The following is a 23,150-nucleotide window of genomic DNA, read 5'->3' on the forward strand; positions in this document are numbered from 1 at the left end:
ACACGGAGTGCTTAACACCACGCAGAAACTCAACATACAACTGCAGTCACCACCTAAGTGTTACTGAAACTGCTTCACAATTGCAGGCAAACTGCACATTGCGTCAGTTATACCAGTGCAGGCAAAACATGGTCAAAAGCATAAGTTGTCATTTAAAGGTACAAAATGTGAAAGGCAGCAGATTACCTGAACTTCAGAACCTATTTTAATTGTCTCCTTAAAGCCACCCAGAGCACAAAGGGCAGCTACTGCCTGTCGAGCAATTCTTTGAAGTTTAGCAAGTTTCCTTCCACTGCTACTCCCATTCTCTAAAATACTCTCTGCATATTTCCCAAGTTGTGGAATGTACATCAGAGCCCGAGACAGAACCTGAAGACAGAAGCAGAAATACCAGATAATGACTTCAAAGCACAATTCAAACAAAACCCAACACCCCAAGCCTCCAGCCCACACAGTCTCAGAAGAATTATTTTTGTTCTCAAAGAGAATTATATAACTCAGAATATTCTAAGTCCTCTGAAGTGTGAATACCATCAAAGCTAGCTCTGTTCCCTAATAACTTTTAGAATCACAGAGATATACACACAATATTAGCAGAAGTCTTCACTCAGGGAGTTAGCCTAGGCAACGGATTATGTGTTAAAGCTTTTAGAGGAACATAAAAGCAATACACCATATATTTTCTGGCCAATGCTGTAGACCTTCAGAGGCCATGCCAGACAGGACTCCATAGCAAAGGCAGAGTAGCTACCTAGCAAAGGCAAGATAACTACATATATGCAAATGACACATCCTGGTTCAATATGTTACAAAATGGCAGTTTCCTGAATTATTCCAGGTTGCTGATGATTAAGTTCCCTTAATTACTGAATGTATTCTTGGTGCACAGTTTGGTATCTGTTCTTCTGCTTGCTTACTTTTTCAGCAGTTGTTGTCCATATCTGAGCTGCATTTGATTCTGGTGCCATCAACAAGCTATGTAGCAAAGCAATCACCTCTGCTGCCATGCTGTTTGCAACGTGACCACTGATGAATGGTCTTACAGGGTCCGTCCTATACGGAAAGAAAAGAAAAATTTGCAAAACAATAGAAGGAAAGAACATTCAGCTACCAGCAACAATATACTGCACAAAAAAGGGAAATTTATGAACCTCCAAACTATTTTTGAGAGTGCTACAAATACCAGAATATATAAAAAAGTAGAATGTGTTCTAAGTATAGAATCAAAGTGACCTACCTGGCAAGCTCAGAATTTCTCTCTCTGCAAATAGATGTTTGTGCAGTCTTCTTTTTGTCCCCAGTGGACATCCCACTAGTTGTTTCCGGACTGACAGCTTCTATGGGTGGCCCAACACTAACTATCAGACCAGACTGTGCCCACTTAGTTGCCTTGCGAAGAGCTGCAGCAGCTTCTTCTGTAATAACTTCACAGCAGCCACTCTGAAAATAGTTGTCATAAGAGAAATAATGTTAGTTCTATTTAGTTACAGTGTATTGGCATTTAACTCTACTCCTTCTGAATACATAAAAGCACTGGGAACACATCAAAACATCCTCCTCTGTATGCATTACCAGTCATGAGACAAACTCTTTTTTTCTCCCCCATATACAAAGATCAGGTATTAGTGTGGAGTCAGTGTGTTTAGGTGTTCTATTCTTAGCATAATAGCTTCTCTTCTCTGACCAGAAAACAATACACAAAAAAAAAACAGCAAATAAGAACTCATGAATATTTCTGTAAAAATTCTCTTGAGTATATCTGAAAATATACATAAAAACTGAGTTTAAATAGGTAGCTTAAAGTTCACACCAAGAACAGGCATTAAACATTTATGGAAAGTGAATATTAAGGGAGCTTAAACATGACCTACAATAGTTAGAGAAAGTATTATTTTTCAGCATTTGTTACTATTTACATCAATAACTCTCTAAAGCTAACATTATATAGAGTTTTCCTTCTAAACTGTTTTGTAAGCTAAAAAAAAAGAAACAACATGTAACAGGGGATTTAACATCATTGAAAACAGAGCTCTGGCTGGCCACCAGTTTTCAAGACTTTGAGTATTTCTCTATTTCTTTCCTTACTTTAGTCATGTCACGATCCATTTTCACCACTTTCTCCATATTGGCTCCAGTTCCAAGTCTAAATGGACGACCTTCTGAGCTACTATTAGAGTGAAAATTAAAACACATTAGCTTTACTTATGTTGGTGGAAAAAAATCTCAATTATACAGTCCAATTTAATGTATTATGCTTATTTTTAAATGATTTCAAAGCAACCCTTGCAACTACACTGCTCAACAGCAACAGAAACACTTGATATATCAATTAGAACATACACAATTATACTATAATTTACAACAGGAATTAACTGCTATTGAATGCAGTTATTTGCTAGCAATTTAACCCTTCTCTCCTCAAAAAGAAGCCTAACAAAATTGATTTTTACTGAGCACAAATGCCTAAGGGTGCTGAGTTAAAGTTTCATCTAAGAGTATCCAACAACTGCATCTTTTAGTGTTGTTTTAAAGCATGGGTACAAAACTGACAGAATGGGAGGAGATGAGACAAACAGTGCAAAATGCAGAAGGTGATAATGTTGGTTATTTGACAAATCTAGGCAGATATGACTGCATACTAAGAATACTGAAGAAGCTATTGAAGAATATTGAAGAAGCTAGCAAGTTATTATCCAGTCTATGCCTTATTAAAAGCAAAACTTTTAAAGACATTTTTTTCCCCTAGTTTTGTGAGTCCTACATAGTCTAATATTTGTAACAAGATATTCCATCAGAAAAACTGAACTTATCATTTAAATAGCTAACTTTTCATGTGATCTTTTACAGATAGAGCAAAATGTTCTTTTGCTAGTGTTTTACATAGCTTGTAAGCAAGCCAAAAAGAAAACAAGTCATGCTCCATCACAGCCTCCTCTTTCTTTTACATATCTGTATACACTGGTCTGTTTTAGCTTTGCTGCTCTAACCAGTAGTCTTCTACAAGAGAAAACTTCAAGAAACATTTAGATCCTCTCTGATGCTGCCCTTCCAGAAATTCAGTATAGTGATGTGCATATTAATCCAGGTAAGAGTATACTCTGCATAAGCCCTGTAGATAATTCTTGCATTGTGTTATTCTTTGCCAGGAAATACGATACATTTGGAAGACATTTTGTTTGCTTTCCCATTTACTCTTATGTCTAGGATGCATTTTTTCCTATAGCTGCAGCACTTAAAGAAAAAAGGAGAAAAAGAAATGGAATTGGCTGATAATTCCAATCCAATGAGTTAAGATTACCTCAGTAATGGCTGAAGCACTTCATGGGATGACTGGTCTTCCCGTTTATGAATAAAAATAGAAAGTTTGCCATCCACTGCCTCACTTTCTTCTCCAGGATCTTTATCGCCTTTTATGGAATTCTTAGGGCTGGTTTTTGCTAAAGCAGTATCTGGTTCAGAGGCAGTTGGAGAAAGAACTGTCTGGCATCCTTGAATTAGAAAGGAATAAACAAATAGATAGTATGAGTGCTATTAACAAACTTTCTTGGCCTGGAAACTAATGCTAAAAAACCCTCGAGATGCATCTGTCGCTGTGACATAGATTCTAGTCAGAAAACAGTTAAAAGTGGCAGATAGAAATGTTACAGAAATATCATAAACTTTGAACACCAACATATCATATACCTTTTCCTACGCAAGCCTTCTGTCAACACAGAAGCTCTTTGCAGAAAGAGGACTTGCTTGGCAATTTCTCAAATTAGCATGACACCAAAAGATGCTGGTACCTGGTACTACATAATCTGCCAGCTTTGCTAAGAGCAGAGACGCGATCTTGGAGGCTGGGTCACTTGGATCATCCTGTTCACTGTTCAGTGAGGGTACAGAGTAACTCCAGGGAGGCAGTTCCACATTTCCACAGTCTTCAACACTCATGAGAGGTAGTGCAGCACGACACAACTGGAGGATTATAAGAACCAATTTTGGAGAAGGACGTTGATCCAAGAGAAGTGACAGAAGTTTGGACACACAGGCTGGCTGGCTCAGGATAGCTTTACCTATGTGACTCCTGAAAGGGGGAGGAAAAAAAATCTAATTAACTGCTGTTAAAAAAAAAAAAAAGGAATGCTTGATTGTGATCTTGAAATGAAAAACAAATGAATTTATTATTTAAAAGATATATTTAAAAAATACATCTGACAAGACTTGATCTGCAACAGTTCTTACATAACACTTGATAACACTGATTAAACACTAAGACTGAAAAAAGTGTCGGTTCATAGTCAGGTTTCAGAATGGTTTGAAAGTTATCTTACTTTCACTACTGTCAGAAAAAGAACAAGAACCCCCACCTGCTTTCTTACACAGAAAAAATATAAATATTCCAGAAACAAAGGCCTAGTACCTTGACAGGTCATTAAGAAGACTGAGAACATCTTGAAGTGCATCATTTCCTGCAGCTTGATTACCACAACACTCTGTGGCTCGTGCAAGGTGATTGGTAAGAAGGCTGGAGACCTGACGAGCCAGACCAGAGTGAACAGCTTCTGTTGAACCACCTTTAAAAGTAATTCAAGAACACGCAATTATAAGTAACAAAAATGGATGTACCTATCTACAGGTTCCTTCTCCACACACTGAAAATAGTCAAAAATATTTTTGTTTTGCTCCAGCACATTGAAACATAAAATTTTATGTTTTGAATTAAAAATAAAGCCTAATACAACATCCAATAAATAAATCTGGAACAGACACAAGGTGATGGTGGTGAAGCTAGCATGAAAAAACAAAACAAACCACACAACACCAACAAGAAAACTTCTTTTATATCCATTTGCATGTTCTAAGGAACCCAAACACTACTGAAGTCAGTGAATGAATGCCCTATTTTAAATACATGTTCACACCACTTCTCATGCACTTGGACAGTTCTCAGGCACACAACAGAAGTACAACTGGCAGCATCCCTACCTTCCTCTTTCTCCCATTCAACGCATCGATTGGCTAGCACCTGAAAGGCAGCCCAAGCCATGGTGGCCACCTTCTGTTTCTTAGTCTGTTTTTCATTCGAACTGGATTCCGTCTGGCTGCTTAAACTGCAGAGCCGGTCCATAAGCTGTACCAGGCCACTCCGTACCAAACATTTCTCTTCGCTCCTGTATCAGAAGAGAAATTCAGACTTTACCAAAGTAACTTTTCAGTCAGTAACTACAGACTCAAAGATAATCACGAAATTGCAAAATAATTAATTGCCGAGTTAACAGAAGAATTAGATGGTTTTGCCTCTCCCTTCCCCTCCCCAGATGAAATTCTGTATGCTGAGACAATTTAACAGGATGTTCTCAGATACTCCTCGTTATGAAAAAAGGAAGTATACTATTCAACACTTCTCCTTATAGGAAAACTTATAGGACAACTGCAGATCCTTTCCTTCCCTTTCTGTAGGAAATACTTTCGTACCTTGTGTAAGGTATAGTGCATAAGAGGCCAATGCTATTTGCACAAGCAATGGGGTAGCGAGCACAGAGTGAGACCACGGACGTCATAGTCTCGCCAAAAGCTTCCTGGACTTGTTCCACCATCCCGCCACACGTGAGCTCTTCAATTCTGTTAGCAGCAAGACATTTGAAATCATAATTTTCTAGGTTAAATAAAATGAGTTTCCAAATATAGCTTTAAAAGAATTATCATATATTAAGAACTACCCAAGGAAGATTTAGAATCAAAACAGCAAGTAATTTATTTAATGCTTTAATGTGAGATACATGTAAACAAGGTAGTAAGTTTTACCTGAGACATGACTGAAATTTGATTACAAACAAAATAACTGCAAAATATTTAGATGATAGTATTAGTATTGGCTATATCTACACTAATACCTAATTTAAGTGAATTTAGTATCAGCCAAGGTATTAAGATAAACCCACCTGTGAACGTCATATCAGTATGAAAGGAAAAGCTCATCTACTGCCAAATAGAAGTATTTCTTAAAAGCTTCCACCTTTTCACCCCAGAAAGTGTAATATAAGGGGTTGTTAAAAGCTTAGTTCTGTAAACTCGAGCCCACACAACTAATCACTTCTCACAGTTTGTTCTATGCAATGCAATTTGCTACTTTCTACAGAGACCAAAACATTAAATTATTTTTAGAGAAAAAACAAACAAACCTTGGTCCTCCTTGAAGTACCATGGTCACTGGGCCTACAAGATGTGTCACACCACCAACCCGAACAGCTGCTGTCAGCAACTCTCTCATGTGCACTAGGGCTTGCTTCCTTGTGTTCCCACGACGCCACCTGGTCTGAGCAGCTAGCAGAAAACTGCTGCTGGATACCTACGAGATATTACATTTATTTATTTTTCTTGTTAAATGACACAAACAAGACACCTCCCATAAGCATGGAGGTTTGAATTTGAAAATATAATGGATTTAGAACATTTTAAATGACTCACCGCTTGGTCAGGGTTTGTTCCAATGAAAGCAAACAGTTGCCCCAGTAAGACACTGTACGTAGGCTTATCTCTGCTATCCTCAATGGTCAGTGACTGCAGAAGAGTGAAAGAGCTACTTCTGTGGCTGGTAACGTGGCGTCGCCTATGAGAACACAGAATAATTAGGCACAGTTCCAGTTACATTGACCCAATTAAAACAACAACAACATAAATAATGGTAAACTTTGCAAGCATATCACTTAACAACACAGGCCACATCACTGTACAGCAGCTTAGTAGAATAAAGCCTTGTATACCTTTGACTTGATCTAGCAAACTCAATATCTTCGTTACCAATCATTTCTAAGTCAGATGGTGCTGACATACTGCGAAGGAAGACGGGCTGGCGGACTGCATGAGATATCACTTTTGTTTCAGATGCTGATTTACAGGCTGCAACATTATACAATGTGAAAGAACATTACTCCTGGTGTAGTAGGTTATTTACTAATTGCTTTTAAAAATCACTGTGGACATTCCAGTAAAAGACTGGATGGGCTATATCTTGAGGGGTGAAGAAAAAAAGAATAATGCTGGTAATGAGATGTTTACCTGGAGTCTCTGCAGGGGTACCAGATATACTTCTTGTGATGCCAGACTGTGCTGCAATAGTGACGTGTAATAACAGCTCTGCTCTGTTCATCAAGCTCTTAACTAATGTTTTGGTTTTCGCTAGGGGATGATAGGTCCTCTGAATCAGTGAATTCACTTCTTGAAAAAATTTCTCTCTGAGATTGTGAAAAAGGAAAACAGAATAAGACTCAGTTACGTTGTACTGCCTTCTGAAAAACTGTGAGAAAAGTTATTTTAAAGAAGACACAGTGTCAAACTACTTTTTATGCCAAAGTAGAAAGCAGAACAAAAATTAAAGAACTAACTAGATGATTTGTTAAATAAGTATTCCCAGCTGTAGGTACTAATATTAATTACTTAGGACAAGTGTTTCTAAAGTTTTAATCATATTGCTAGACAGACAGAAAAATTAAGTTTCTAAGTATCTGTATCCCTGATTAGAAGTTCATCTGATTGTTTCCGATTCCAAAAATTGTTTTTCTCCATAGGTCTACAAGCTTTTTTTTGTTTTGAAAACATTTAGTGCCAGCTTCTATTTCACATCATTAAGTGTCAGATGGTATAATGAGATTGAAGGGCCAACTTCAGTATTTTATGTACATATGCAACCTTAATCCTGCACACCTTCTTACAGAACTCACAGAAATTCCACAGATGCTTAAAACGGTGCACTCAACATCTAGCTACTAACCTTAATGCCAGGACCACATTCTCGAGATCACTTCCATCAAAAGAAACCTCTTTCATTGAGCACAGAAGTTCCAGTTCTTTCATCTTGCTCTAATCAAAGCAAAGGAAAGGGATGAACATGTATTGAAAGAGCAGCCTAAAGCATGAGCACATACAGCAGCCGCAGTGCTTACCTCATTGAAGTGATAATCATAAAAGAATGGAACATTGTTCTCCAGCTTTCCATGCATGGCATCATCTACCTCATTCTGCCATTTCTGTTCCAGTTCAGCCACACTCTAACAAAGAAACAAAAATAAGACTTAATGTACTTGTTCATCTTAGTAAATAGAAGAGATCTTTAAAGAAAAAAATATACATTTTGTATTTTTAGGTTTCTAAAATGTTCTTAATGCACCTTTATTCTCAAACAAACAAGAAGACTTATGTTTTCTTATGTTTTATTTGTGTAATTTTATTTTTACCTGTAGTTGTCTCTCCATGGCATTTAACTTCTTAAAAGTCTCTCCCATAATTTTACAAAGTAAATCATATTCCTCAGCATGTTCTTCCTGATACTGGAAGTTTATCAGGGACTGGAGTGCATCAACCAAATTCAAGTGTTTAATCACACATGAAACTACCATCTCCTCCATTACTTCAGGCTGAATCACTTCCCTAGGGTTATAGGTAAAACCAAGCTGATTAAGCAAGAATAATGAACAAAATTCAACAATTCATATTTGCAACTTTCTAGACATCGCATTCACAAACAGGTATTTACAGCACATTAAATGATGCCATCAAGCTGACATAGAGCAAATGACTACTTACTTTATACTAGGTCTAAATTGAGGCCGAGCACGTCCAGAAATTTCCCTGAGTTTTATCATGATTCCTGGAGGTAGCCTAATCCTAGGCAGATCAAAATAGTGTCCAACGGGAGGCACTAGAACATCAGAAGGATATGTAAATTCTCTGTCTTCATCTATAGTAAGAGGCAGTGGAGAAGGACTTGGTGTAAGGGCTGGAGATATTACACCATTAGCTTCCACCTGCCACTGGCACCTGGAAAAATAAGATAAATGGATGAAAAGGATATATATACATATATATACACACACATATATATTCATATATGTATATAAATATATTTTTTCCTCCTCTCTCCCACCCCTCCAAACAAAATTTGTTTGTTTACCTTTGTAATAGTTTAGATCTTAAAAGCTCTTGACAGGTTTCTTCATCTTTGGTAATTTCTGGTCCATTGTATAAAATTCGAAGCATAGAACAAGCTAACACAGAAAGGCCAAGTGCCAGGTCAACTAAGAATGGCAAGCCTCCTGACACATCCTCTGAAGACTCCTGTAGTAGGAATAGCAATAAGTTGCACAAGTCAATCAACCATGAAGTCCTTCCCTAACGTATTTCAAAACAGGATATCTGTATATCTTAGGTAGAGGTATACTGAAATAATGCTTTAACAATTAAAAGCAATATATAAAAACAACTCAAGACAATAAAGAAAAGATTTGAGCAATTTTTTTTTTCCCTGAACCACGATTAAAAAAAAAAGTGGTAAAGTTATTTTTGGTTCAATCAGTCCTTGGCCTGCATATCTTTCATCTCAGACCTTGTCCTAGCTCCGCAAGAGTGGGATTCAAGTTCCCCCCACCCCCTGGAGTAATTTCAAACATCTCTTCAGAGAAATGCTCATCTACAAGCAGCAGTAGATGTTACTGACTTCATCCAAGTCCAGTGCCAATGACAAGAGATAAATAAGACATCTTCATAAAGCACTGAGCATGCTACAGACCATGCTGCAGGGCATCTCTAGCTAAGGATGCTAAATGTCTAAAATGGATTTCTTTTACACTGTAAAAAAGTCTTGTTTTTACAATCAGAATCAGTAAGCTGTTACTGTTTTAAATCTTAAAACTAAGCCTCATTTTTGAAGCATACTTCTATTAGATTTAAAGTATGTAACAGAAGATAAGTTTAAGCTGAACCTGTCCCATGGAATCTGTCACGTTTGAGTACCTGTGCTCGAACAGTGCAAGCAAAGCCCCACATAGCTTTGTCTGGAGTGTTGTGCTCACGACCACTCCGCATTTCAAAGGAGAAGGTGACCGTATCTCCTTCCACCTTAAAATTTTGAAGGGTAGGAGGAGGGAAAACAAAACAAAACAAAAACAAATAAGAGATACATTTAAGAATTGACGCAAAGAGGATTTTCATAAAAGTGCCTTAATTTATGGACTAATATTTTTGATGACAGTTATCTAAGTATTATTTTTATCTTCAATTATATACTTTGAATTTCTTCTCTTTTTGTAAGAGTATCTTTTAGTGGACAAACATATTTTAACTTTGCTGCTGGCTAATTACAGCAAAACAACAAAAAGGTCGTAGAGTCACAAGCAGAATTTACCAAGTCAACCCATGTTACGTGGCCTTAATTTTCATCAAAACACTTCCTTTATTTGTCTGCAAAGACCAGGCAATAATCAATAACTCCCTTCCTTAAGGCAGGAAGGCAGACAAGCTCTTCAAGATGAACGTCAATGTGCTAATAGATTTTGCTAAATGAACAATATGAAATCTAGGTCTGAAAATTCATCAAAATTCCATTAATTACTAACAATGTAGTGCTTGTCTGAAGTTGCCTTCCAGTTCATTACTTCTTATTCTTCTTTTTGGCATTATGTTTTGTTATGTATACAAGCTCAGATTTAGCATGGGACAACGTAGCAGCACAAACACAATAAAAAACACTGAATGCAATCTGAGGAAACAGTGCAAAATTCTAGAAATAATGAAGTTTTGACAAGTTTGAGATATTTTTCCATCTTAGTTTTACTGAAAAAGTATCCAATATAATTTTAAAACACTACACAAATGGTCACAGAGTTGCTATATTTACAACTTGGTATATTTGTGGGTTATCATCAGAAAAAAAAGCAATCATGCCCATGGGCCTTAAGGAAATATGCACAGCCTCAGACTGGGCAAAAATTCCTCCTAGGAAGATATACTTATGAGAACAGTAATACCATTAGAGATTCCAGGACTTGGAACACACCACTAGTGAATTCCAGTAAGAGGTAACAAAACAAGGTAAACTCAAAGAGAAGAATCACACATAATTACGGGTAAGTTAAAAGTTGTTCCCCAAGGACATAACAGCCCACTTAAGAAGCAATCTCATCATGGATAACCACACACTTAAAAGCTTGGACTTCATTGCTCTAAGGTTTAAAACAGACTTGACAGGGTTTCCAAAGAGGATTTTTCTATGTGAAATATTGTTGGATTATAATACTGTACCTTTACTAAGTCTTTCGGCCAACCAGTTCCTAAGACACTACGGCTGCCATATCCCAGTGTATTGCCTCCATACTCAGCAACCTTCCTACTGTTTGTGTTAGGACCAGCATAGATCACCAACTTCAAAACATAAAATACACTGTTAGACTGTAAGAGAAAAACAAGAAAATCTAATAATAATAATAATACTTAGCACTTACACCGCGCTTCATATTTTCAAAGCGCTTTATCTACATTAACAAATCCTCACAAGAGCCCTGTGAGGTGAGTTGGCAAGTATTATTATCCCCATTTTACAGATGGGGAAACTGAGGCAGAGAGGAAGTTCAATGACTTGCCCCCAAGGTGACATAGCAAGTCAGCAGCATAACTGGGAGCAGAAAAATCAGGAGAAATCCTAACTTCCAGGCCTCATGCTGAGCTAACTAGAACATACTGCCTCTAAAAATAAAGGGATTGATCCTGCTCCCATTGAAGTTGGTATTTTATCACTGACTTCACTAGGAACATAGTAAGACCCAAAGATTTCTGGAGGAGCTTAACTAGTAGTGAATGACGTTAATGACAGTATCACAGGACTTGCTCTATAATGTTGAGGAATATATGGCAACAATTCATAAGCAGTACAAATAGCTCCTTGATTATACAAAGGAAAATGGGTGCTATTAGCTGTGTTCTTGAAATTGAAGGTAGTTGTTCCTATTAATCCATGTAAACAAGCTATTTATTAATCTAAAAAAGTAACCTTTCTAGTTCTGCCCAGTTTAAACAAACTGTGCTGATCTACAAAGCAGGCAGCTAGATTAAAATTTGAGAAATAACAAAACATTATCAACAGCAATAATGAGAAGGAAATCAAACTTTGAGAATCTGAGCCATTACGAAATGAGCTTAGAAGAGTGGAAGAGTTATGAGTTTATGGAGAAAAACATAAAGCCCGCACCTCTGGAGCTAGCAGGTGTTTCAATATTTTATCTAACAACTACCACTACTTCTGATATCTGTGGCCAAAACTTTTATAATTATAGAGTCTAACTCTTAACAAAAAGATCCATGCTATTGATAGGTTTTAAACAGTGAAACAACCACTAGATACTATGTTCTGAAACAACATACCAGAGGAATTAGGCACATACTATTTTTGGATTGTTTCTCCAAGAATAATAGAAATGAAACAAGAATTGTCTATCTTCACTTCCCTCCCTTTTCATGTCAACAAGTCGTACATTTTCTATCACTGAGCTAAGTCTAATCTTCTTTGTGCTGAGAACTCAAGGACTCCTTTGAAAAGTTATTCACACTTGTACAATGCAAGAAATAACCTCTTTGCATTGTGTACTTTACAACCTTGAAGTAAGTAGACCGTAACATTAGTGCACACTAATATCTTATCAATTAAAACCTCCTTCATTACCCTGACCGCTGGCAGTAAGGTGCCAAGAAAGCCAAGGGGCAGAAAAGATGAAAATGAGAAGTGCTGCTCACAGAAATATATATGAAAGAAGGAATTTCTGAATTGGCCCTAGCTTACCTTGTCATAATCATATTGTGAAGAGCATCTGTTGTCAAATCTAAGATATAAACAGCGGGCTCCTGGAATATGTACAGTTTCTTTAAATTTATAGTTATCCCTGACAGGATGAACTGTTTCTACAGTCTTCCCAGCAGCCCAGGGAGCAGGGATCTTCAAGCCTGTAAGAAAACCTGGTTCTTCCTTCTCTTCCAGCATTCTGAAATAACAGCGAAAAATCAGTTTCTGAAATTCAACACACAGAATTGTACTATATGTTCAAACATCAAATTATAAAGTACTTATAAACACCTCCCAGTATTGATACACAGAGGCACAGAGTAGTGACTCCTTATTTTACACATAGTTGTACCGAGGGAACGTGCAGAATTTAAACAGCATGAACTCTCTCTAACACAGATAACTATGCCAATCTCGAACTTGTAAAATCTGAACTTTTCCCTACACTTACAAATTTCCAAATTATGGTAAACAAATTAAATGTGCCATTAAAAAAAAAAAGAGTAAATAGAGTAAATAGTATTATATAAGGGTTCAAACATATGATTGGAAATGCTAAAAAAAATCCTACTAGGACAACACTCAAAACTGATTACATTGTCATAAAACAATATGCTTATTATTTCACTGAAGCTTATAATTTGGGAGAGGAACGAAAATAAACTCTTCAGAGTTTTCACACATATTATATGTAATCACAAGTTGTTCAATACTACAGATTCTGCAATACTGCAAATAGATATGATGAGCATGTTTTATTTAATTTAGCTGAGCTTTTCTGTTTCTAAGCAGAAACCGCTCAGCCTTGATTTGAGACACAAGATTTTAATGCAGAACTTGAAATTGTTATATTACTCTATGTAAATTAAATTACTTAATATCTTTCCAATATTATTTTAATACTGCATCTCATGACCCTAGGGTAATTTACATCTTCTCATGATGGTCTTCCTTAGTTTAATTTCTTCTAAGAAGAGCATCTAGAATTAACACCTCATGCTTGAGGTACAGGAAAAGACAAAATAAACCAAGCCCTGTGGAAATACCTTGGAGAGATCAAACACTTAATTCCACATGCAAAACAGTTTTAGAATGGACCACCTTTTATAATGACTTCCATCTCTTTCAGACAGCCTTATATAATATTAAAGTTTTTTTTGTTTTTTTGTTTTTTTTTAATTTTTAAGAACGCTACTTTAAGATTTATTCCACAACAATGGTCAAATCAATATAGCACTTAATGTTATTCTGTGAACAGACCCAAATGTGAAAAAAAGAGTCACCTCTCATCAGGTAACAACTTCCCTTTCTGTTCTGACACACCACTGGGTGAGCTGTTTAGTTCTGAGAAAACTGGAGACTGAGTTTTAAGCAGCAGTGCAGTCTGTGGGACAAAACATACAATGTTAGAAACGTACAAATAGCAAACTATTTTAGGATTGAGTTATTGAAACATTAAGAATTATACTGTACACTGTTATTGGCAATTAACGATTACTTGGTACAACAGCTACTAGTGCTTTTGGCACTGCTGAGCAATTCTCAAACTGTGGCCCGTGCATCACTTACTGCAGAAAGTTGACCAAAATCTACAGCATTTTAGAATGCCTACAGTGGAAAAGAGATGTTGTGTGCGATTGCTGACACAAAGGCCATACCTGACTTGTGTAAAGAACCAGCTGCACCAGCTGAGGCATCAAGGCATCAGCCATAGTTAAAGTCTGCAGATTTGGATGCATCAGAGATGTCAGAAGGACAGGAAGCAGATGACCAAGCATAGTAGCCTTTGTAATTTGTTCCAGGCCTTTTAATCTGTAAAAATCAAGGTTTACATAGTAACAACTATTCTCATACTATATAGTATCTCTACTAATCTTAGTAATCTGTTTAACATTGTAACTGTAGGAGCAAGTAATTCAAAATTAATAGGAAACATTTACTTTATACTTAAAAAAAACAAAACAAAAAAACTTTTATCTTGAAGACACTAGCTTCTCTCAAGTATTAGCATCCCCGTTTTTGCTGTCATTTCTTATTAAACAATGACAGAGCAGAAAATGGTAAATTAAGAGTTTAATAATTACTCGGCAAATGATAAAGTCCCATGTGGATGGGATGAAAGTCCACATCAAACAAATATTTGTTCAGTATGTATACTAAGTTCCTAGCACATGTAGCTCAAAGTACTGTAAAAGAATCTCCATCTGCAAAATGATATTTGAGCATGAAACCCATCTGATAAAAATCTCATAGAACTTTTATTGTCAATTAGTAAAAAAAACATGTTGAGCTACTAGGAGTGTAAACAACTTTAAAAAAAGAAATTTGAAATTGCCCTAGCTTATAGGAATATTCTCAGCTGACAAATTGGTTTCCAGTTACCCTGCTCAGTGACAATGGTGTTTATGATTGAAAACTTACAAATTTGAAGAGTTTCTACTACAATCTATTAAACTGGCAAAACCAACATGGAAAGTCTGATTCTAAATTCTTCAAAACATAAGTGCTAAGCAAATGCTTTACTAACAAACCGTTCCTATACATTCAAAGCTCAAGTATGAAGTTATAACAATGAATACATAATGCTAAATGCACGTGCACAAAACCCAGCAACTTACTGTTTTCAAGTTAGCTTGTCTTACCTTTGCTCTCTATCAGCAATGTCACTGTTTATTAGTGCTGTAGTGACTTGCTGCAGCATTTCTAAGACTTCATCACATCCCGTCAGAATTTGCGTAGCAAGAGACAAAATGCTGGTCTTTAGCTCCTATGTACAAGAAGAGTTAAGATACTTAAATTCTTAGAGAATAGAAAAAAACGACTGAACAAAATGATGGATTTCCAAATTAAAACAATGATAATGTGACCTGGCAGGCCTGCAGCAGTAGATTCATCCAAGACTTAAATTTGATTAATGCTAAGCCCCAAAGTGCTGGGAGAAACTAGGTGCATGTTACAGGATGCACATCCAGTTTCTAGAGGGAAGGAATCCCCAAGTCCAGCATAGGAAAGAGAGCTGTTAGCCAGCCAAGGTACAGCATTGGTGACAGAATGTCCTAGCAGGTATGAGGATCACTGTAGAGAGAGAAGCTGAACAATGAAAACATGGGTGAATAGTGAAACAAGAAAAGTACTACAATATTTAGCATTTATTCAACGAGCCCAAACAAATAACTTTCAACTGCTATGAATTACGAAAACACAGTCTCAAAGAGTAGCAAGACAAAACCAGCTCAACAAACAATACCAAAAATTCAGAAGTCAATGCTTTTACAGAGGAATTACTATTACAAAAACCACTATAAGACAGTCTGCACAATAGGACAAACCTGGCTTCTGTGAGTTCAAGACTATTCCAGTAGTAATATGAAACGGCAGTATTTTAACAAACCGTATATCAAAGCAACCAAACCTTGTCTTCTAACAGTCTCTTTGCCACAAACACTGACGGATGATGGTTTACATAGAGACAAAACATGGTTCTGCATAAACTTTATAATTAAAATTATGAAAAAGTCAGAAGCCAGGTAAGGGAAACAAGAAAACCCTTTTATACGTAAACCTGAAAAATACTTCTTCAGGTTGCATAATAAAAAAAATGATGATGGGGAGAAAGCAAGATGTGTGGGTAACATGTTTAGAAATGATTCCTGGCATATGAATTTCCTGACTAGCACATATCTATTAAAATGCATTTTTAACCTAATGATACATAAATTAAGGAAATGAAGTATTTGCTCTCACTAGCATTACAGAGCTCAAGCTGGAATTTCAAACATAGAGCTTCAGGCCTTAGCTGAAGAACAGGAAAAAAAATGCCTACAGTAATTTAACTATACCAAGAGTAAAAGAAATGACAAAACAGCTTAAGAATGCATAACAGAAACAGGAGGTGTCAGAGGAACATTGACTGTAGAGAGCCATGCTGGAATAAAACTTGGTGTTTACCTGTACCTTCAATGTCTCTCCCTGCAAGGAGCTGTCACTGTCATCATTTTCATCAGGTTTAATCAAAATAGTGTTACTGAGGAGGTGGTTCTGTACAGCCATCAGATACCGCAAGCATGAAGATGCAGCCTTTAACATAAATAAGTACACTGTACATTATCTAAACACTTTAATCAATCTTGATGCAGGCAATCCTTTTACTTAGAAATAGGAAAGAGGAAAAAAAAAAGGATAGGAAAAGGACAAGCAAAACCAAAATGCTATTTCCCTTGCACTGTTTTTTTTTTTTTTTGCTGATTTACTACAAGCTTTTTAATTCATATGAAATAAAATAAACCAGCTGCAAAATATTGAACGTTGTGAGATAGCATGCAAAGCATATAAAGGATTAACACTGTAGTTAAATATATAGTATTAGTAGTAATGCTAATTAGTAGTAATACATAGTGTCATTATAGTAATACTCAAGCACCGTAACTTCAATGCTACTATAGAGCTAAATTTTATTCACATTGCTGAGGGCGATGGTTCCTTGCTACTACTCTTCCCAACCTGCTGCTGTATAGGCCATGACTTCCTGTCCCACCCCAAATTTGCTTGCAAGCTCCCTTGCCTTTGCAAGCAACCAGATCAGGGAGCCGATCCCACTGAAAGTATGTATGTATAGTATGCATTAAAAAAATAAATCAACTTCCATTCATTTTTCACCTATAAATGACAGTCTTTCTGCTTGTGTGAACCATTATTCAAAACAACAGAATTTATTTTCAAGTTGTGAAGCTTTGAAGATTGAGAGACACAACATTTCTTTAAACTGAGAAAGCTACTGAAGCAACAGGAAAACATGCCCATACATAAACCAGTTTTAGCATTACTAAACAATTTACTTTGCCATAAGAAATTGTTTCTTCCTTCTCTGCATAGGATAAACAAAATACATTCTTAAACCGTGTTTGTTAAGACACATAACTATGAAAGTTACACCTTTATATACTCAGTAAAGATGATGGATTTGAGGAGGAAAAGAAGCCAAGTGTGATTTTTTATTTTTAAATCAAAACACATCTTACTTACAGGCACAGTTGAAAGAAGCCTTTGAAAATCATCTTTAGATACAGTTTGGCACTTGGTGATTAAGACACAAGATTCTCGGACAACAATCTTGAGAATGTAGTGCAACAGCTCATCATTTAGTCTTTAAAAATGCAGGAAAGATGCAAAAATATTAATAAGCTGATCATCGTATATTTTCTATAGCTCATTTCAAAAGTCTCTGGAATCCTTATCATAAATCATGTTAAACTAAAACAGACATCTGTTCAATTTCAGAGATTCAGACACAAATGAAACCAAGCCCAAAACACTTAACGCCAATGTAAAAGAATATTATCGACTCTGCACTGCACTGTTACAAGTCTACGACTTGTAACAACTGCTAAAAAAGACTTCTCCCAACTTGAGGTACTAGAGATCGAGAGTTTTACTGCTGAAAAGTGACCTAACAGTGATATGGAAAGAAAGACATTATGGTACTGCTTATGAATTATCACCTACATTTACTACATGCATGGTAAACATCAAGGAATCCAAACCTAGGTTCACACACAGAAGTTTCCAGAGTTTACCCTAAAACTTCAAACCTCTCTCTCTCTCATTCTAATCAACTCCTACCCACTACAGACACAAAGATAGTATTTGAGGTCACGCTGCTCTTAAGATAACACGCAAATTCAGCAGAATTTTATTCCTAGTTTATCTAAACCAAGTAACAGAAACATACAATGTATAAGCCAAGGGGGGAAGGAAGCATATTGTTTCATTTTACCTATAATGATCATCATCTTCACTTCCAAATCTGTTGTTCTGAAGCTGTTCAGCTAAATTAGTCAGGATAACATCGCGAAGTTGAGAGAGACCACTATTTCTCTCTCCTAAAACAGAATGCAGAAAACTTTTGCAGAACAGAACGTTACAGAGTTTATTTCTATTTCCTCAAATATCATGCTGAATGCATGCTTCTTCTCAGAAATAGCTCTCTTTACAGTGTAACCCAATCCCCTGTTGATATTATAGACTATTAAAGCTTACTGTGCATAGTACTATTTTAAATCCCAAAGATGTTGATGCCTGAACATGTTGCTATGAGGTAACAAATTACCACACATTAACTGCTTGTGTCCAGACAACCATTTCACAATGAACATAAGCAGATTCTTACTCTTTTCACTGAGGACTAAAATTACTTCTGGTTACTGTAGAATTGCCAGGTATCATTAACTGCTAACCAGGTGTTCTAAAATATAAGCTAGGCCAGAAAAATCATTAATAATGACAGAAGAAAGCTTTAATCCTTTTAAATTTCAAAGAGCTTCCTTGCATGAGAAATTTCCCTTCCTACAACTAACATGCACTTGTCCATGTAGCCATTTAAAAGGCAGCTTCAAGTTTTGAAGCATTCCATAATTTTTTCAAGGACAGGCTGGATTTACAGATTGTACTCAATATTCTGGACTGGCCTTCCTCCAAAGGAGAAGATTTTCATATTTTATTTTCAATTAGAAATTCTCACCTTCAGTTAAGACCAATTTCAATAAATTATTGATTTCTGCTTCTCCAGGATACAGGATATTTAAACCAGAGCTAAAGAAAAAACAAAAGTAAGTAGTATTATTTAATGTACCTAAGAGTGAACAAGATCTCAGACTTGTGCAAATAGCATCACAGACTCCCAGCTCAGTATCTGGTGTACCATTTAGAATTACTAGGCAACAGCTTCTTCCAGCTTAGAAATACATGAAGTATCATGAAATAAGCACCTTCTTTATCTCAGAAATTCTGGTAATCAACTATGTTTTATTGTTTAGGTCCAAAAGCTTCTCCAAGAGCTAATTGCTTCTTTTGGAGAAACTCCACATTAATAATTTGTATATATGACAGCACAAACATTTTTCAATGAACAGAGATGTCAGAAAAAATGGATGTTGGCTTAGAGGGTGAGTCAAACAACTCTGGTGATGGGACAAGAGAGCAATAGAAAATACAACAACCAGTAATAAGGAAGTCACTACTGTTAAGTTTTACATAAGGAGCCAGTCTTTAGGTGTAAGTTTAAATGAAAACTAAGCAGAAAATCCTAGATCTAGCACCTCAGGAACAACACAGCTGTGTTTGAATGCTCTTTGGGGAGATGTTTTACCCCTCTCACTTGTGATGAATTACCACATCAAGGTAGAAAAATCACAGCTTATCTGGAGTACTTTGCACCAGTCTGAAGTGTTGATACTATTATGCAGGCTTTCTTCCTTCTACAATTTCCCCCTTTCCCCACACCTTTTTCAAAGTATTTCTTTTATAGAGAAGGAAACTGGTATTCTTTTCAGCTTCGTACTGAGAGTAAAAGTTATTGCAGCTCTCCACCCTCTGGCTCATGCTGACCAATTTGTGATTCAAACACTGCAAACTATGTATGAGATTTCTATTGGTATCTGAATCCCACAGTCAGAAGACAGGAGGAAGATAGATATTACCTACTCCACACTTCTGATTTTGTATCAGTCAGTCTTTGGAAGATACAGGATTAACCAACAAAAATGCAGCTGCTGTTCATACAGCTGATGCTGTATACTTCCCCCACCCAAAAAGGAAGACCCTAAAAAAAAGCTACATAATGATACCAAAGATGTACTATTATTCTTCTCCACTCATTCACATAGTTGCATAAAGCCACAGAAATTTGGAATGCCATGATTCATACCCCAGGGAAAAAAAAACAACAGAACTCAAGCAGGTTGATATTCAGAAGATTTAGTTCTTGACCTCTGGTCAGCTTCCCACTTGAAAGCAGATTATATTCGTGCTTGGGACATTTGAAATACCAATCCCTGTCCTTGAGATTTACATTATCTCATTTTCGTGATATACAATCACAATTTTTACTGGTTTTGAATAAGCATTGAAAAAAAGCATTCTAAAGATATACAACAAAAAGCAACAAATTAAAAGAAGTATGTCAAGAAAGTAATTAATCTCTTATTTGACTGTCATCAGGGCAAACACATTGCATTTGCCTTCTTCCACAAATATAGACTGAAATAATTTTAATCACACTGAATTAATCTAAATTTTATTATATAAAAATATAACCACTGATTACAACTTGAAAGTTTATCTGTTGTAATACCATTTGACAAAAATATTTACCTAATAGCTAGGCAAACCTCCTTCTGAATTTCAGAGCAAATCTGGTCTCTCGGTGCCATCAACAACTGCCAAAGTAAAAGGCCCGACCTTCTAACAATATCTCTGTTTCTTTCAGTTTGGGGGCTGAAGAAGAATTTAAAAACCACCTAAGAAAAATTAAACATTAGTGAAAACCATGCAAACAGCATTCAAGTTCTCATTTTCTGTAGTTTCTCCAACTATTTGCCTAAGTCACTAAAAATCTCAGTCATAAATGGAATTTTGATTCCCAAAACTCAGTACTTCAGCAACCAGACAAGCTATTTTTCTTCTTCCATCTCCTGGCAGAAGAAATAAATTAAGAAGTAAATATGTAACAGCTGTATTCCACCTTTAACTGTAAAGGTGGCAGTTATGTTTGAACTAGCACTCTCGAGGGGGTGTTTAAGATAATACAAAGTCACTGCTAGGTTAATCTACATTAAATTGGATGCAATTGGATGGGGCCGGGGAGATGTTCTCGTACCTGAAAGACAACAAGGATGCAGCGAATTATACAAGTATCTCCATTCACCATAGCTTTCTCCATAATGTCACAGATACTGCTGAGATGATGTGCTTCGATTGGATGCTGCTTCCCCAAAAAGTTTGTTATGGGGAGATTGTTGCTGGCTGCAAGCAGGTTGAGTTGGTGGATACACATGGCACCAACATGGTGCAGTAATTGGTTAATAACCTCATTTGTGGTTGTTGCATCCCCTAGAAGAAGAAACGCAGTTTAAACACTGTCTACAAACAGACTATAGGATTAGAATTTGCTTCTAAAATGCATTATATCATCCTCATCTCTAACTTCAGGACTCCCACCCACATTATAAACAGAAGAAAATTACATGCATCGTTTTTTAATGTGCCAAAGGTAACAATAATCTGGAAACTTCCAAACTTTTTTTTTTTTTTTTTTTTTTTTAAAGTTTATTAAAGCAATGACCAAGGAACGGTGATCAAGGACCTTTGCAAGGGTAAGACCAATTTTTAATAGAAATTCTCAGAAGGTAGTTTCTGTATATTTATTCTACGATAATCACATGTTTCGCTTCCACTTTACACAGAATGCTGACTTGTATGTTTGCCTCACCTTTGGGCTCAGTAATGATATGGCTAACTCCCAGCCTCTGACAGACACAGTGGAATGCCTGGTTCCCAGGATTACACCACTGATCGATGTAATCATTAGAGCACGTCCATACCATGTTATTCATAGTATCATAACAGGCACCTACAGAAAATATTTTGCACAGCAAACTTTAGAATATAAAAAAAAGACTGAAGTATTTTTATAGCAGATATAAACCTAATTAATAAGCTTTAAAAATTCTGCGTCACAGTAATTTAATAATAATGCATCAGAATGAAAAACATTGGAACAAAACAAAGGGAAATCTTACGAAAGAAATGAAGTAAGTACACATCCTTTTTTCTTTTACCTGCTTAAGATTCTTTTCTGCTACAGTTAACATTTTTCTGGAGATTGTATGCAGCTGAAACTGCAAAGCAAAACACTGGAAATTTCCTCAGGGAATTCTGAACTTTCAAAAACGTGAAGTTTACAAAATTTTACTACAGCCACAAAACCTCTCCCTCTGCAGAATCTATTAGTGTAAATTGAAATCCAACTAGCTTAAGGGTTGGATATGTCTAGATCCTAAAAACAGATCATCTTCTTACCAAGTCCTGGTACTAGAGCACCACGTCCAAGCGAACTTCCTGCAGCATCAATGAGATCTGCTCGGCTTGTGAACTGCCCGTCTGAGATATTGAACACCAAGCTCGAAGCAAGAACTACACAAAAAAAAGTCTCCAATAAATTTCTGAGAAGTTTATTGCATTTCGGAAAAGCAAGGACTTAAAGTCTGCCATAAACGTATCTGACTTACTTTTTAAAGATGACAAAGCACTCGTTCCTCCAAAGAGTGAACGTGTTGCAGAACTGCCTGATCCACCTGGGGGTGGGACCAACATCACCAAGTATGTTCCACATGTGTATATTGGAGTCTTTCTCAACATCTTCAGTGGCAGCCCACAGCTAGTGTTAGCAGCTGAAATATCAAACAAAAATAAATGTCTTCATAACCTGAAAAACTTACAATAACAGGCAGCAAACAAGGAAGATTTATATTTGGAGTTCTAAATAAAAAAAAATATGGAAATTCACATAAACTGTATTTTGCAGCATTCAGAAGATGAGTGTAGGGGTGGCCTCATAATCCCACACAATAGTGTCAATCCCCAGAAGGATACAAACAATTTCACAGGTTATTTAACTAAAGAGAACAACTTAAAAATTAACAAAGGTAACAACCCCTTGTTTGCAAGCCAGGAAAATTATGAGGCTAAAATACAAGTTTAAACAAAATTGTTTTTAAGACTTATG

The 23,150-nt window shown here is 36.3% G+C and overlaps 1 protein-coding gene across 4 annotated transcripts in view; it reads right to left on the reverse strand.

Annotated features, from left to right (window-relative positions):
- Window positions 1-23,150, reverse strand: part of HECTD4 (HECT domain E3 ubiquitin protein ligase 4) — a 69,802-nt gene that overhangs the window by 25,575 nt on the left and 21,077 nt on the right. For 2 of the 4 annotated variants that reach the window (XM_084491508.1, XM_084491511.1), the window contains 33 exons: window positions 22,654-22,815; window positions 22,445-22,558; window positions 21,855-21,995; window positions 21,243-21,475; window positions 20,738-20,883; window positions 19,107-19,177; window positions 18,363-18,468; window positions 17,612-17,732; window positions 16,538-16,666; window positions 15,232-15,356; window positions 14,248-14,401; window positions 13,873-13,973; window positions 12,590-12,788; window positions 11,059-11,205; window positions 9,772-9,876; window positions 8,933-9,096; window positions 8,566-8,799; window positions 8,217-8,409; window positions 7,926-8,030; window positions 7,754-7,842; window positions 7,042-7,217; window positions 6,747-6,882; window positions 6,451-6,592; window positions 6,165-6,331; window positions 5,458-5,604; window positions 4,969-5,153; window positions 4,403-4,556; window positions 3,786-4,066; window positions 3,299-3,488; window positions 2,086-2,167; window positions 1,238-1,440; window positions 918-1,053; window positions 187-369 (listed from right to left, as the gene is read on the reverse strand). In XM_084491508.1, coding sequence (XP_084347634.1) covers window positions 187-369; window positions 918-1,053; window positions 1,238-1,440; window positions 2,086-2,167; window positions 3,299-3,488; window positions 3,786-4,066; window positions 4,403-4,556; window positions 4,969-5,153; window positions 5,458-5,604; window positions 6,165-6,331; window positions 6,451-6,592; window positions 6,747-6,882; window positions 7,042-7,217; window positions 7,754-7,842; window positions 7,926-8,030; window positions 8,217-8,409; window positions 8,566-8,799; window positions 8,933-9,096; window positions 9,772-9,876; window positions 11,059-11,205; window positions 12,590-12,788; window positions 13,873-13,973; window positions 14,248-14,401; window positions 15,232-15,356; window positions 16,538-16,666; window positions 17,612-17,732; window positions 18,363-18,468; window positions 19,107-19,177; window positions 20,738-20,883; window positions 21,243-21,475; window positions 21,855-21,995; window positions 22,445-22,558; window positions 22,654-22,815 — 5,021 coding nt within the window. The remainder of the gene's footprint in view (window positions 1-186; window positions 370-917; window positions 1,054-1,237; window positions 1,441-2,085; window positions 2,168-3,298; window positions 3,489-3,785; window positions 4,067-4,402; window positions 4,557-4,968; window positions 5,154-5,457; window positions 5,605-6,164; window positions 6,332-6,450; window positions 6,593-6,746; window positions 6,883-7,041; window positions 7,218-7,753; window positions 7,843-7,925; window positions 8,031-8,216; window positions 8,410-8,565; window positions 8,800-8,932; window positions 9,097-9,771; window positions 9,877-11,058; window positions 11,206-12,589; window positions 12,789-13,872; window positions 13,974-14,247; window positions 14,402-15,231; window positions 15,357-16,537; window positions 16,667-17,611; window positions 17,733-18,362; window positions 18,469-19,106; window positions 19,178-20,737; window positions 20,884-21,242; window positions 21,476-21,854; window positions 21,996-22,444; window positions 22,559-22,653; window positions 22,816-23,150) is intronic. The other 2 variants (XM_084491509.1, XM_084491510.1) reach the window with 2 other exon arrangements.

This window comes from Aythya ferina, assembly GCF_964211825.1.
Source record: "Aythya ferina genome assembly, chromosome: 17".
Taxonomy (NCBI): Eukaryota; Metazoa; Chordata; class Aves; order Anseriformes; family Anatidae; genus Aythya; species Aythya ferina.